General features: G+C 42.1%; 1 protein-coding gene across 2 annotated transcripts in view; it reads left to right on the forward strand.

The window, feature by feature from the left end:
* Positions 1-15,599, forward strand: part of SCAF4 (SR-related CTD associated factor 4) — an 88,979-nt gene that overhangs the window by 46,422 nt on the left and 26,958 nt on the right. The window contains exons 8-15 of one of the 2 annotated variants that reach the window (XM_054974859.1): positions 662-762; positions 1,016-1,124; positions 1,684-1,851; positions 2,906-2,985; positions 3,496-3,686; positions 9,788-9,888; positions 12,693-12,806; positions 14,218-14,374. In XM_054974859.1, coding sequence (XP_054830834.1) covers positions 662-762; positions 1,016-1,124; positions 1,684-1,851; positions 2,906-2,985; positions 3,496-3,686; positions 9,788-9,888; positions 12,693-12,806; positions 14,218-14,374 — 1,021 coding nt within the window. The remainder of the gene's footprint in view (positions 1-661; positions 763-1,015; positions 1,125-1,683; positions 1,852-2,905; positions 2,986-3,495; positions 3,687-9,787; positions 9,889-12,692; positions 12,807-14,217; positions 14,375-15,599) is intronic. The other variant, XM_054974860.1, reaches the window with a different exon arrangement.

A 15,599-nucleotide genomic window follows, 5' to 3' on the forward strand; every position in this document is an offset into this window, starting at 1 on the left:
TTTTCCAAACTTGTGCATTGTGCTGGTTTTTTGAGAGCCTGATGTACTCAGCATCTAAAGAGAGAAATCTTAGTGAAGCAGATTTATCACTCTGAAGCAAAAAGTTCCAGTTTGCCTTAAAACTAACATTTGTTGTAGCACAAACTTTTCTAGGCAGGTGCCTACTACATTAAATAACATCACTGCAGGTAGTTGCCATGACTCCCCTCTGTGTATCAACAGTGATTATTCCGTACTGATTATGGGACAGAGGCCAGCTTCTGATCAGCAATTATGAGTCAGTTTTTGTTAACATGGGGCTAAATCATGGGGCAAAATGCATGTTTCTCTCTCTTTCTACCTCCATTAAAGAGCTACTAGCATCTTCATAATTGAAAGAAAGAGTGGGTTCAGATCAGCTGTATGCACCTTGTTGGTTTAGGTAGTGTGTGAAACAAGAACAATAATTTATTGTATTAAAATATTTCTGCACTTACTATTTTAAATCATTGATGTGTCAATGACCTATTCCCTAAAATAAGGAAGAAAAAGGTGTCTTTATTGTTATATTCAAGGGCTGTAAAATATTTAAAAATTTACACAGTTTAATAAACAGTTGTCTACTTCTCTGATAACCAATTTTTTGAAGGAAATAGAGTTGGCTCAATGTAATATGTTTCAGAAGCTGCTAGATCGATTTGACTATGATGATGAGCCAGAAGCGGTAGAAGAGTCAAAGAAAGAGGATTCATCACCTTCTCCTTCAGTCTCTCAGCAAGCATTGTAAGTTTTGTGATAAATAAAAAGATTTTAAAATTCAAGATGGTGTTATAAAAATCTTAGCCTCTTAATAGAAATAGCAGTGTATAATAATTTGAGGTACATTTTTTAAAAATCTGTTTTATAAACTATAAAAACTGTTTCTGAGGAATAGAATGACATATTGTACTTAGTATAAGAATATAGAATTTAGTAAAGAATAGCTGCATGTATTGTTTAGTAGTAAAATGCTATTGAAAATAATTTTATTGCTTAGTGGATTTCCAGGTGAAGGCATACAGCAGCCAGTTTATCCACAACTCCCAAATATAGATCAGTTTCAGCAGCGAATGCTGGGAGTGCAACAGGATCCTATGCACCACCAGGTATTGAAATACTGGTTTCTATCTTTTCTCTGTTGTCTATTTGTTACTTAATGTTTAGATTGATAGAGACATATAAAATTGTGCATGGGATGAGAAAGTTGACAGGGAGGAATTTCTTTCTCTGTCTCATTCAATGCTCACTAGCATTCAGGGTCACCCAGTAAAGTTGATGAACAATAAATTCAGGACAGAAAAATGGACTACTTTATTAAATGAGAATTTACTGGACAAGGTGGTGGCTGTGGGCACAGAGGGCTTTAAAAGGTGACTAGAAATTTATTAGAAATATCCATCAATTGCTGCTACTTATGGTAACTAAAGGGAATCTCCACATCCAGATGCAGCAATATCAGTGCCAGCTAGGAGGCAGCATCAGGGCAAGCTTTGGCCCCTATACCCTGTTTGTAGGCCCTCCAGGATAACTGATGGGCATCTGTGGTAAACAGGATGTTGGACTTGATGTACCACTGGCAGGGTTCTTCTCGAGAACTTATTTCTTTTATATGTTATTATTGATTTGAAATAAATGAAAAATATCTGTATGTTCTGCTCCTACAAGGTCCCACTCCCTCCAAACGGTCAAATGCCGAGCTATGGACTTCTACCTACACCACAGTTTCCTCCCATGGCTCAGCCTGTGATCCAGCCTTCTCCCCAAGTGCAGCCATCTTTTCAATCTTCTTTTACAGTACAAAGTGAATCCCATATACAGAAAGCACAGCAGCAGGTGAAGAGCTTTTAATATCCCTCTTTATCTAATGCCATATATGGCTTGAAAAAGCAACATTGTTGCCAAACTTCATGGTGCATGCCTTGATCACTGTCTTTTGTATTAATTATCTGAACTGATTTGTCACTTTAGACTTATATCACAGATTAGAATGACCACATAGGAAGGCCTTTGGATCCATCATGTTTTCAGAGCATCAGATTCTTTATATTTAAATGTGAAGGAATCTTTTAGTATGTCACACTTCAGCTACTTAGTCCTTATTGAAAAGGTAACATACAATGACATCTTTTAAGTCCATTGAAGCCACTTTTAAGTCCATCGAAGCCAGAGGATAGCAGTGATAGTGCTATGGTGTTTGTTTTTAGCACATATTGGTGTGCTTAAATTATAAAGCTAAAGTACTTTCCTTTTTTGCCAGAGAATAAGGATTGCTATAGATCGTTCATGATACCAAAGTAGGATTGGGAGAGTGAGCCTGTATATTACATCTGTGACAGAAGTAGTTGTTTCTGATGATCTCAACATAACATCTATAATATGAGATCTTTTATTAGCCTGATGTCCTTTACAATTTATTGAGCGTGGAAAATTCTAGTGTGCACAGTTCTTTATCAGACTGAATGGACAGATAGTTAATTCTCAGCTATAGAAAATATTTATTATTAATATTTTTGTCGCATCAGATAATATCACAGTAGTTTGTTTAGCTCAGATTACATGATTTACACCACTATACATGCGTTGAATAGAATTCAGGTACTCCGGCAGAATGCTAGGTCAGACAGTGAGTTTATGCCCCCTCGTACTGGCTTTCTTTTGTCTACTAGATCAGAAAAGCTAACTGCTTAATTTTTAAAGAAATCTTGTTTTAATCTACAAAATAAATCCAAATCAAGCCTAATATTTGTTGCATGTGAGTGAAATGCAGAATAGTCAGGTGAACTATACTAATATAAAGGTTTATATTTCAAATGCTGTTGTTTATCTAGTTTTAGAGTTGATATAGCTCAACTCTAAAGCAATAATAAATACTTGCTGAAAATTGTAGGAAATGGAAGTGGATCAACCTCCTGCTCAAGAAGCAAAGAGGCATGAAAGCAGAAAGTCAAGGTCTAGATCCGCATCAAGGTAAGCTGTGCAGATACTCTAAGCATGTGGAATATTGCATATTGTGATTTCTGTATGTTAAGAGCTAAATGTTTTTGTTTTTAAGCCATCCTTTCAAACAAAATTGGTTCCCAAGCTTCTAAAGAGAAAATCTATTCACTGTAAGTCGCTGTTAAGGTATTCCTGTCTGGTGGTATATAAATTGGAAATATGTACACCTTGATGATTGGAAACATTTGAAACCAGGACATTTTTAACTCCTTTGCAAAACCACCGACATAAAATATGCCTTTGAATTGATGAGCAAAAGGTTGGATTGTGGGATTTCCATGCCAATTTCAAATTGGGAGAAGGTGATTTGCAGTGGCAGCTAGGAATATAGCTCTTAAAGGACAAACCATGCTTGAGGGATGACTCCCTAAAAATCCTCATACTGGGGTGAAGAGAATTCAGTGGTGGCTGGTAAGGAATCTTAGGATTGCAAAATAGGTACTGCATTTTCTAGTACATTAACATTTTGTTGGATACCAGATCACCCAAAAGGAGAAGATCAAGGTCTGGTTCTCGGACTCGAAGATCACGCCATCGTCGTTCTCGTTCCCGATCTCGGGACAGGCGCCGCCATTCTCCTAGGTCTCGATCCCAGGAAAGGCGTGAAAGAGAGAGAGAAAGAGAGCGCAGAGCAAAAGGCCTACCTCCAATCAAACCAGAAACTGTTAGTGGTAAGTCCTATTTGTCTTTTCCAGAAAGGAATAAGATGATAATAATACTTGCTTCGCGGGTTCTAGAGCCCTGCAATCTTCTTAAGATGGAGATGTGTGATTGGGAAGAGTAGAAAAATTCATGGTGATAGCTGATGCCTTAATTGGTAAGGGATTAAATCTTAAGCAATGCACAGCTGGAGTCATTTTTCCTTCCTTCCTCCTCATGCCTTTGATCCCTTTTAGTGTGTTTTCAATCATGTTAACCTGCAACCAGGGCTGTGCAAGCCCTGGTCGCTTTGGGTTTCCAGCTTCGGGTTTACCCAAACCGGGAAACAGCTTCGGGTAAAGCTGCTTCGGAGATACAGCTTCGTATAGCTTCGGGTTTGCCTCGGAAAGATTCGGGTGTCAATTTCACTTCCGGCATTCGGGTGCCCTGGGGGGGGCAATTTATGGCCCCCCAAAGACTGTATCCCCATCCTCATCCATTCGCCATTATTCCCTATGGGAAAAACAGGCTATCTTTTAGGTTGCTAGGGGTGGCATTTTGCAAGCAAAATGCACCCAACTTTCAGGGGCCCTTCTACCTTTCCTCCCACCCCCACCGTCTCAATTTGCTCCCACTTTGGAGGACCATTTTATGGCCCCTCAAAGAAGGTACCCTTATCCTCGCCTTCTCCATTATTTCCTATGGGGAAAAAATGAAGAGGCTTGTGTGGCTAGGGGTGGCATTTTGCATGCAAAATGCCCCCAACCCTCAGGGGACCTCCTCCCACCTGTCCTCCCACCCCCACCAAGGCTCAACCTGCTCCCACTTTGGGGGGCCATTTTATGGCCCCTCAAAGAAGGTGCCCCTATCCTCGCCTTCTCCATTATATCCTGTGAAGGGGGGGAAAGAAGAGGCTTGTCAGGCTAGGGGTGGCATTTTGCCTGCAAAATGGCCCCAACCCACAGGGGACCTCCTCCTACCTGTTCTCCCACGCCCCACCAAGGCTCAACCTGCTCCCACTTTGGGGGGCCATTTTATGGCTTCCCAAAGAAGCTGCCCTCAGCCCCCCTCCCTTTTCCATTATATCGTATGAAGGGAGGGGAGAAGAGACTTGTCAGGCTAAGGGTGGCATTTTGCCTGCAAAATGCCCCCAACCCTCAGGGGACCTCATCCTACCTGTTCTCCCCCCCACCAAGGCTCAACCTGCTCCCACTTTGGGGGGGCCATTTTATGGCCTCCCAAAGAAGCTGCCCTTAGCCCCCCTCCTTTTCTCCATTAGATCCTATGGTGGGGGAATTGAAGAGGCTTGTGTGGCTAGGAGTGGCATTTTGCATGCAAAATGTCCCCAACCCTGAGAGGACCTCCTCCTACCTGTCCTCCCACCCCCCACCAAGGCTCAACCTGCTCCCACTTTGGGGGGCCATTTTATGGCCTCCTAAAGGAGCTGCCCTTAGCCCCCCTCCTTTTCTCCATTAGATCCTATGGTGGGGGAATTGAAGAGGCTTGTGTGGCTAGGAGTGGCATTTTGCATGCAAAATGTCCCCAACCCTGAGATGACCTCCTCCCACCTGTCCTCCCACCCCCCACCAAGGCTCAACCTGCTCCCACTTTGGGGGGCCATTTTATGGCCTCCCAAAGAAGCTGCCCTCAGCCCCCCTCCTTTTCTCCATTATATCCTATGGGGGGGGAGAAGAGGCTTGTCAGGCTAGGGGTGGCATTTTGCATGCAAAATGCCCCCAGCCCTGAGGGGACCTCCTCCTGCCTGTCCTCCCACCCCCCACCGACTTAGGGGGGCATTTGGGGGGGGCTAACCGAAACCCCCAACAGCCCCACACAGCCCCAAAGACACCCTCCCCAACATTCCCACACTTTCCCCCTACCCCAAGAGCAGGCTGGCCAGCCATCTCCCATTGTTCCCTATGATGGGAACTTTTAAACTCTCTTTCCCAGGGCAATTATGCACATCCCAGGGGTGCTATAATGGAGGGCACACTCCTGAATGCAAGCTTGTCCCTGTGAAAGCACACCTGAACCACAGACACCCTCCCCAAAATTCCCCCACCACCTACAGAGAGGGCTGGCCAGCCAGCCCCATTGTTCCCTATGAGGGGAACTAACCTAATACCAAAGAACAAAACCACAAAACACACACTGAATAAAGTTTAAAATCTTTATTTTTCAACCTTCAAATACAGAAAAAAGGCACAGTAGTGTGACACAGCACACCATTCCCCTACCCCACCCCAAGGGAACACAACTCACTACACACCAGAGAATCTGAAAAACACAGTTACATGCAAAAAAATCTTTATTTCCTGTTGCGATTCAAGTTACACAGCAAGAACACAACACCGAGGGCATTGCAGCCGCCGCCCCCCCCCCAAAGGAACACAACTCACTACACACCAGGAAACACCCCTCCTCCCCCCCAACCCTTAAAAATCTTAGCTTGGGACAGGCACTCACACACACACACTAGGAAACACCCCTCCTCCCCCTCCCAACCCTTTAAAATCTTAGCTTGGGGCAGACACACAGACACTCACACACACACCAGGAAACACTCCTCCCCCTCCCAACCCTTTAAAATCTTAGCTTGGGGCAGACACACACACACACACACACACACACACACACCAGGAAACACCCCTCCTCCCCCCCAACCCTTAAAAATCTTAGCTTGGGACAGGCACTCACACACACACACTAGGAAACACCCCTCCCCCCTAACCCTTTAAAATCTTAGCTTGGGGCAGACACACAGACACTCACACACACACACACACACACACACACACACCAGGAAACACTCCTCTCCCCCCCCCCCACCAACCCTTTAAAATCTTAGCTTGGGACAGACGCACAGACACACACACACACCAAATGTAGAAAAAAATTATTTTAAAAAAAATTCACTCCCACCCAGTCAAGCCCCTAATCCTCCCCTCCCCTCCCCACACCCACCAAGACAATCCCCCCCAAGAAAACTTAAAATACTTTAAACAGGTACAAACCCCCACCCCCAACCAACAACTAAAAATGAATCAAGAAAAAATTCTGAAAAAATGTAGAAAAAAAAATTTTTTTTTTAAGTTCACTCCCACCCAGTCAAGCTCTTAATCCTCCCCTCCCCACACCCACCAAGACAACCCCCCTGAGAAAACCCTGTGAGTCACTGACTCGCTCACCACTCCTGCAGTCCAGCGATGGTCAGGTGACAGGCAGGAATTCAATGGGGGAAGTCCTCCACAGCAAGACTGCAGAGACGAGATGCTCGACCAGCCACAGCAGCAGCGGGAGTCTCTCAAGTCTCTCAGTCTAGGAAAGAGCAGAATGGAAACTGGTTATTAAATAAGTATATTAACTCTTTAAAAACTACTTCTAAATTCTAACCGCTCAGTCCCAAAGTGTGGAAGCCAGAGTAAAAAACTAGGCCAAAGCCTTGGCACACACCAGGGAAGCCACCCACTGTAGAAATGAAAGGCAGGCACAGTAAAAAAAACTTTAAACAGAGCAGCAGTGGGCCAGATTCAAGTTAACCCCCCCCCCCCCACCACCTAGGCCAAAGCCTTGGCACACACCAGGATTTGGCATGAGTCTGCCCCGGTGTTAAATTTAAAAAATAAAAATAAAATGCAAAATTAAAACAAATCCTTTCCCAAACCCATTGCCCCCCAACCACCCCCTCCCCCAAAGATCAAAGAATCTTGTGAGTCAGTGGGACTCACTTACCAGTGAGATGCAGGGCCAGTCAGCAGCGCTCCGCAGCAGGGTCCTCCTCTTCCAATTTCTGTCCAGACAAGCCGCTCTGTCAATGTCAGGGTAAATTGGAAGATTCCTAAAGGGAAGCCTCCAATTTATAGCCCTGCGCTGCATCATTTTAAAAAAGGCACTCTGCTTTCAGAGAATCCCCATTGGCTGGGCTGGAAGGAGAATGCTACTGCAGGATTGGCCACTCCTAACCCCTCCTCCCCCTTGCACTCATTGCAAAGTCTGCAAACAGTGCAAAGAATCTCTCCAAATGTGCAGGGTTGCACTGGTTGCAGACTTTGCTTGCTGCTTGCATTGGCAATGGAGATCAAGCAGCAAGCAAAAACTCCCGCCACTTTTTCAGGGAGGGGAGGGGAAAGGAGGAGGTTAGAGTGAGTCACTCACTCCTCCTCCTCCCCCCCTCTCCAAAGCCGAAGCTGGAAGCCTTGAATAGGCTTCAAAACGTTGCCTTTTTGTTTATTTATTTAAAGCAGGGGAAGCTTTTTGCTTGCTGCAATTGCAAGCAGCCGGCAATGGAGATCAACAGCAGCAAGCAAAAAGCTTTCTGTGCTAAAAAAAAAAAAAAAACCGGCGCTCGGAGCCCAAGCGACACGAATCGCTTCGGATTGCTTAGCTTCGGTATTTCTGAAGCATGGCCATCTTGCTGGCCCCACTTCAGGAAATTCTGAAGCTACACGAAGCGGGTAGCTTTGGGTAACTTTACCCGAAGCGACCAGCCCTACCTGCAACTGAAGGCTGTAGTACAGAGTTCTGGAAGTGTGTTAAAACAGACTACAAGGGCCAGGTTGTTGGATTGTTTTATTGTTTTATTTATTTCTTTATTATTCATTTTTATTATTGAAAAAGTTTTTCAAAGCCTTTTCATTGGACCACAGAATTTTCTAAGAATTTCTAAGCACGAATATGGCTAATGTTGATAAGTTCATTTAGAAAAATTGGTATTGGTCTTATGACAAATATCTGCCTTGCCTCTGGCAAGCTTGAGTTATTCGCTCCTGAGTTTCGAGCTCGGAAGGGAGCTAGGAGGTCTTCCCTATTTTTACGCTTTTCTTTGTAGGTTTGCTGACTACTGTGGAAATGTAACATGATGATAGAGATAACTGTCTCCAGCTCTAAGCTTGGGTGGAGCATTAAAATGTGTTTATGCCCTGTTGCACTTTGAAAGTGCTCAAAGTTTCTTCAAAGCACAGTACAGGGTTAGAGTTCTACTTCTCCAGCTCATGACTTGGAGGGCTGGAGGTTGTTTGAATCAGGCTACAGCTCCAAGAATTCCTTGGACAAACTACTCGTTTTTTGGAGCTGGGGTGGAAGGAAAAAGATTCTCCTTGATTTCATGTGTATTTCTGAGGTGCTTAATGTGACATCACAGAAAAGACCTTAAGCTTCCCCTCTTGTGAGAGGGAGCATATTCTTGGTGTCCTACAAATAGTCTTGGCTCTCAAGATTATCCAGATTGTGGATCTCAGAGCAGTAAAAAATTCACACAAGTCTTTTAGTGTATGACATTATTTAGCTCAAATTTTATCAGCTCACATTTCAGTGTACTTTACCAAGTTACATGGGTTGACCTTAATTTACATATCAGAAACAACTGGGGTTTCTCCTTTGTTCTTATTTTTTAAAGTTAAGGGGCTGAGCTCCTAATCCTTCTTCTAGTCCAAATAATTGTTAAAACCCTGTGACTGTTTAAATTTGTTATGGAAAAATATATAGAAAAGTTGTATTTTTCTTCACAGATTATGTGTTGTGGTATTTAGATAATATCTGTGCCACCTTTCTATAAAACCTGCTCAAGGCAGCTTACAAAGCAAAACATAAAAATAAAAGTTTTAACAATAAACTACTAACAAGGGCATAAGAATAGTCTAGAGCACGTAGCAAACTTAAAGTAAGGCTCATAAAACATTTCTCAGGCTATAGGCAAACTATAAAGTGAATTAAAAAGATCAACCATTTAATTAAAACTTTAAAAATTAGCTTTTTTCTGGGTAATACACCAATCAACAGCCAGGGTTAAACAAAAGGAAACTCATGCACATACCTTTTTTCACTAAAAATTGCAAGATCCATCAGATGCGATGTTATGTTCTGTTTATCATGTTAACGTTGGTGTAATCTGTTGTACATAGCAATGAAAGTATGCTTTATGTAAATGATTGTTAGTTCTTTATCAGTTTGTCAGTCATCTTCAGAATAATCTGACATAGCCTAGTAAAGAGCTTGCAAGTCTCTGATCAGCCTGCTAAACTGCATTAGTCTGCATGCTGTCTGAGTGTGATTGTGAAAAAGTTGTTTGCTAAAGACACACAAACTGTAGTATAAAACACACATTCTGAAACAAATGTACTTTTTTTCCTTTTAGTTTGCAGTACTACACTTTGGGTAGGACAACTAGACAAACGAACATCACAGCAGGATGTTGGTGGTCTTCTAGAAGAGTTTGGCCCAATTGAATCTATTAATGTGAGTATGAAATGCAAGAAATTGGAGAACAGTGCGAGGTATCCCACTTTGAAGCCTTCTTGCCTTTGGAGGAAGAACCACTTAACAATCACAAGAAGGCTTCAAACATTGCTTGATGCATTGGTAGGTACAGGCCATTAATCACCAGCAGTAGGGATTTGGTTTTAAACTGAACTTTACTCGCTTTGGTAAGATTTGGTAATACCAAAGCATGTTCATTATTACCGAAGCAATTTGGTAATAACAAACCTAAGTTTACTGAAGTGCTTCAGAAAGTTTCAGTAAATTTCAGGCACTGTGGCAGCAGGAATCACTACTTCCTGCCAGTTTCCATTGGGAAACATGATGTTGGGCTTTCCGGGGCCTGAGGGGGCCATTTTTGGACCAAATTTGACCAAATTTGTTGGGGACCTACTCCTAATTGTCCTCTAATGACCCCCCAACTTTAATGAACATCTGACTTTGGGGGCCATTTTATGCCCCTCCCCCAAAGAATGTGCCCCAGCCACCTCTAATCTATTATTCCCTATGGGGAAAACGGGGCTATCCAGGGGGATGGGGGGCATTTTGCAAAAGAAATCTTCAAATTTTTCAGTGGACATTCCGATGATTGTACTCTAAAGACCCCTCAAATTTCATGAAAATTGGATTCTGGGGGCCATTTTATAGCCCCCCCCCCAGAAGGTGCTTCCAGCCACCACTTTTGTTTCTATTGTGGGGAAAAACTGACTACCACTGCAGAAATACCAGGGTCCAAACTCCCTGTTACTTGGGGTGGGGGCTATCCAGGCGGATGGGGGTGGCATTTTGCCAAATATACTTGCAACATTTTCAGTGGACATCCGCCTGGTTTTTTTGGAGGGGCTTCATTTTGGTTCTGTTGGGCTGTCTGGTGTGAAGATTGTAATTGGGAGTGTGCCTGTGGCCATGGAAGCCATGATCTATGTATTTCTGCAGTTGGAGTCAGTATTTTCCCACAATAGAAAAATGGGGTGCCTAGGGCACTTTCTTGGGGGGGGCATAAAATGGTCCCCTGAAGTCCAGTCTTCTTTAATCTTGGGGGGGGGAGGTCTTTAGAGGATAGACAGGGGTATGTCCACTGAAAATTTTGTAGATTTCTTTTGCAAAATGCAAAGCGCCCCCCCCCAAACCCAGCACGCCCTGAGCAGGCTGACCAGCCACTCTTCATTAGTTTCTATTGTGTGTGGGGGGGGATGAATCCCACTGCAGAAATGCATGGATCATCCCCCCCCCAGGGTCCAGTCTCCCTGAAACTTGAGGAGGTGTTTAGAGGACAGTTAGAACTAGGTCCGCTGCAAATTGGGTGGATTTTGCATGTAAAATGCCACCCTAGCCCCATGTTTAGCTCCCCTAGATAGCTCCCTTGGTTAGCTCCCCTAGTTTTCTCCATAGGGAATAATGGAGATTGGAGGTGGGTGGGGCACCTTCTTTGGGGGGCTATAAAATGGCCCCCCAAAGTCCAATCTTCGTGAGACTTGGGGAGTATTGAAAGGACAGTCAGGGGTATGTCCCCTGAAAATTTTGTAGGTTTATAGTGTAAAATGCCTTCCAGTTATGCCCCCCAAAGTCCAATCTTCATGAAAGTTGGGTGGTTGTGAGAGGACAGTTGGGAGTAGGTCCCAAGCAAATCTGGTGTTATATAAAAGAATGTGCCCCCCCCAAGGCTCCCAGATAGCTGGGAATGGCATTTCCCATTAGAAACAGTGGCTGAAGCTTACTGAATAATACCGAAGCGGTTTCTGAAACCCAAAGCTGAAGCGGGGAAACTGATTCGGGTTTTTCAATTCTTTCCCCCCGCTTCAGTAATACTGAAGTGGGAAACCCGAATCTTTTTCCTGTGCACACCCCTAACTAGCAATTTAATATACTGCCATTTTATTTCCTGTGTAAAACCAAACTTGTAACTTGTTTCATTATTTTATCTCAGAATTTTTTTAAATCAAATGATTTAAAAATCATTTGAATTTTTAGTTGTGCAGAATTTAAGTAGACAGTGTTGCCTCCTAATATTAATTCTGAATGTGATAACTTTGGTTTTTATGTAGGCATTTTGTCCCATGTGGTCTTTCGGATGCCTCTTTTGGGGTGGCAGCATATCATTGTGTTCTTTCTGAGCATATCTCATAGGGCTCCTGGAACTTTTCCTTTTATGAAAGATGAAAGGAGAACCCTTCTTTGCTCCAACTCAAAAGGGAAATGGTGAGGTGGCCGTAGGCAGAGCTTTCATTTGATGAAAGGTGTGCCCACAGTCAATCCATGGAAGGTTATACCTTTAACTCCACTTTCAAAATGATGGAGCTAAGCTGTTGCCCCACCCCTTCAGACCTTTAACAGGGTTTTTGTTTTGTTCACAGCTGAATTGCAGTGTCCCTTTAACTGGCTTAGCTGTGAACCAGGGTGCTCTGTGCTTTTTAGGGGTGTGTGTAGTTCGTTGCCTCAGTGCTTCTGTGCTAAAATCACAAGGGAGCAGTGTAGGTTTGTGCAAGTGGTGTGGGAAAAATGCCATATGGAGACTCCCCCCGCCACAACCTCCGTACTAGCTGCTGCTTTACAATGGGACTATATTTTGCACCTCCTTGTGTTGTGTTTTTTATTTGGATTGGGCATTATCTTGTGATTTTGTAAAAGTAGAAAGACAGTGCAGGCAAGTCTCAGTTCTGTAATTGCCTGCAATTTGATTTTTTTAGTATTAGGCACCTTGTAAAATAGCATTTTAAATACTTTAAAAGAATATCTTACAAAACTAGTTTTCTTTGTAGTAATGTTTCTATACTTTACAATAGATGATACCACCAAGAGGATGTGCCTATATTGTAATGGTGCAGAGACATGATGCATACCGCGCCTTGCAAAAACTCAGCCGTGGAAACTCTAAAGTCAATCAGAAATCTATAAAGGTATTATTCAGACAAACTTCTACATATATGAAAATTGCAGTAATCAATATCCAGAGTAATTTTGAGAAACTATCATAATTCTTACTCACTTTAGCCTAATGAGACCCAGTGTGATGGAGTCATTAGTGGACTAAGATCTGGGAGACCTAGGTTCGAATGTCCACTCTGCCATGGAAGCTTGGCAGGCATTTTATTATTACTTGTTCATTTGCTTCATTTATACCCTACCTTTCTCCCAAATGGGGACCCAAAATAGCTTATATTGTTCTTCTCCTCATCCATTTTAGCTTCACAACCCTGTGAGGTAGCTTAGGCTAACAGTGAATGACTGGTCCAGGGTCACCCAACAAGCTTCCATGGGAGAGTCTGAATTTGTACTGGGGTCTCCCAGATCCTAGTCCAACATTCTAACCACTATACCATTTGGGTTTTCTTTTAAATCCTGCTATTGACATTGGGGCAAATTTCAGGGTTTTGGTGGAATGCAATTTTGCTCCCTCTGGTTTCACTTCAGATTGCCATCTACCTAGTGAGGGAAAATGTCTTGTCAATTTATTTATTTGTTTTATTTCAAATAATCTAATGATACATCAGTGTCTAGAGTGCATAGACAATTGGCCCTACAACTTTGTCCTCTTAGGACATTGTGCCCTCCCTGTTAGTAAAAAATGCACCCAAAGGACAGCTGATTAACACTTAAGAGTTTTGTTTCTGTAAACAGAAGAGCATCTGGAGTACAAAAAAATACCCTAAGGTTCAAGCTACATTGGCAGTTATTAATGTTATATGTTGGCTGCTTCATTTGAAAGTGTTTTTTTCAAAGTCTGGCTGTTTGAGCATTGTGAAACACAATGTCTTCTGCAATGACAATTTTTTTTTTAAATCATGGGACATATTTGTTCCTCAAGATACATTGGATTTTGAGGTAGAAATATTTCTCAAGATGTAGTATATGTACGTTAGTTTTAGAGATCTGGTAGTTAATATACATGAAATGCCATAATATTTTAAATGGGTGAGGAATCTTTTATTGCTTGAAGACTGCTTACTTATCCTCTACTGTGACCTCTATTCTGTTCATAAGAACACAACCTAGATGCAGAGTGCCTCAAGGATTATTTAGTGGTTACACAAAGACAAACCCATTGGTGGGGACTGATTAACGTTGGCGAATTTGGGTACATTGCCTCAAAACAACTGTTTTGAACAATAGTTTAAGTAGCTTTCATGTGGCACTGTATTGCATCATACAGTTGCCTGTTAAAGATTTTCTCTAGTTCTGTATATGTCATTTTTTACATATTTCCCATTGCATGCAGTATATTTTTTGCTTCTTGACTTCTAAATGACATTGCTCTGAGAGAGAAAAATAACTCTCTGACTAATATTCATGTTGCCATTCTTCCTGAAGATTGCATGGGCTTTAAATAAAGGAATTAAACCGGACTATAAGCAGTATTGGGATGTAGAATTAGGTGTTACCTACATTCCATGGGGTAAAGTTAAGCCTGAAGACCTGGAAAGTTCTTGTGAAGGAGGAATGTTGGACAATGAAACACTTAGTCCTGGTAAGAGCTGACTTTATACAACATTCCTTTATTTAGGGGGGAAACTTTATATGTGGAATAATATGGATGATAAAATTCTAATGATCTTAATTGTCTTGCTTTTAAGAATTGAGCTACACCAAATAAAGCCTAAAGGCTCTCTTTTAAGGATATACCACAGCAGGTGGGATTTGGATGGGGAAGCAGCTGTGTATATGCTCTCAGTATATATGCTTAGCAGTTTCGTTGCTTGCCATTTTCATCTCCATCCCTATGCCCCAACTGCTTTTTCACCTTGTAGGGTTTCAGTCATTTGGAATCCTGTAATGGAAAAACAGATTGGGGACGGAAAATTTCATGAGAGAATAGCAAGTAAGAAAAGGGTTAAGCTTTCCTTCTCCAAATCTCCTTTGCCTGAAATAACTTTTCCTTATGTGGCTATCTAGGTTTCTTTAGGTATTTAAATTTCTTATTGCTTAATTCAGATCATTAGACCATACAGGTGGACTATCAATCAGTTTTTGCCCATTCAGTTTGAGGTTTTGTTTAACTGAAACAGGTAAATATCTGATCACAGGTTTTTTGGTGTTTAGGTTATGCTGCTCTCGTTGTGATTCTCTTGAACGCAAGATACCTTTGGTTTATGGAGTCCAATTGAAGCGCAGAAAGTAATAGATGGATAATTATTGCTAGAATGAAACAGGACTCAGTATAATATTATGAAAACTTCCTTTTCTGTTAGGTTCAAAAAACTAAAATATCATATGTAAAATTAACAGAGACTTTTTCAGACTTGAAAAATAGTTTAATGTAGTCATTGATAAATACAAAAAATAATTTTCCAGATATTGTGGAGTTGTTAGACCCCAGAATTGTTTTGAATGACAGAAGGGTGCTTAGTCATTTTAAAGGTATGACAGCAGCATCACTATTTTTATATGATATATCCTAGGGCACAATGGAAACTGGTGTACAGTCATCCAGGTGCTCTGCTATTTTTACCTAGGCACTGCAAGGGATATTGCCTCCATCCTAAGGCCAAGGCATCCCGGCTTGTTATATGATCTGGCACATTGCTAACTAATTGTACGTTACAATAGGTGGGCCCTTGTGCAGTTATCTTAGGTCTAATGTGTTAAATCCCACAGAACCATTCTGTTAGTGCTTTCTTATGGTCCAAGGAGTCTTGTGTCATTAGTGGAATTGGATCCTTAGGATCTAACCTAACATAGGTGGGTGAATAAAA

Source organism: Eublepharis macularius, chromosome 3 (genome assembly GCF_028583425.1).
Source record: "Eublepharis macularius isolate TG4126 chromosome 3, MPM_Emac_v1.0, whole genome shotgun sequence".
In the NCBI taxonomy this organism is placed as follows: Eukaryota; Metazoa; Chordata; class Lepidosauria; order Squamata; family Eublepharidae; genus Eublepharis; species Eublepharis macularius.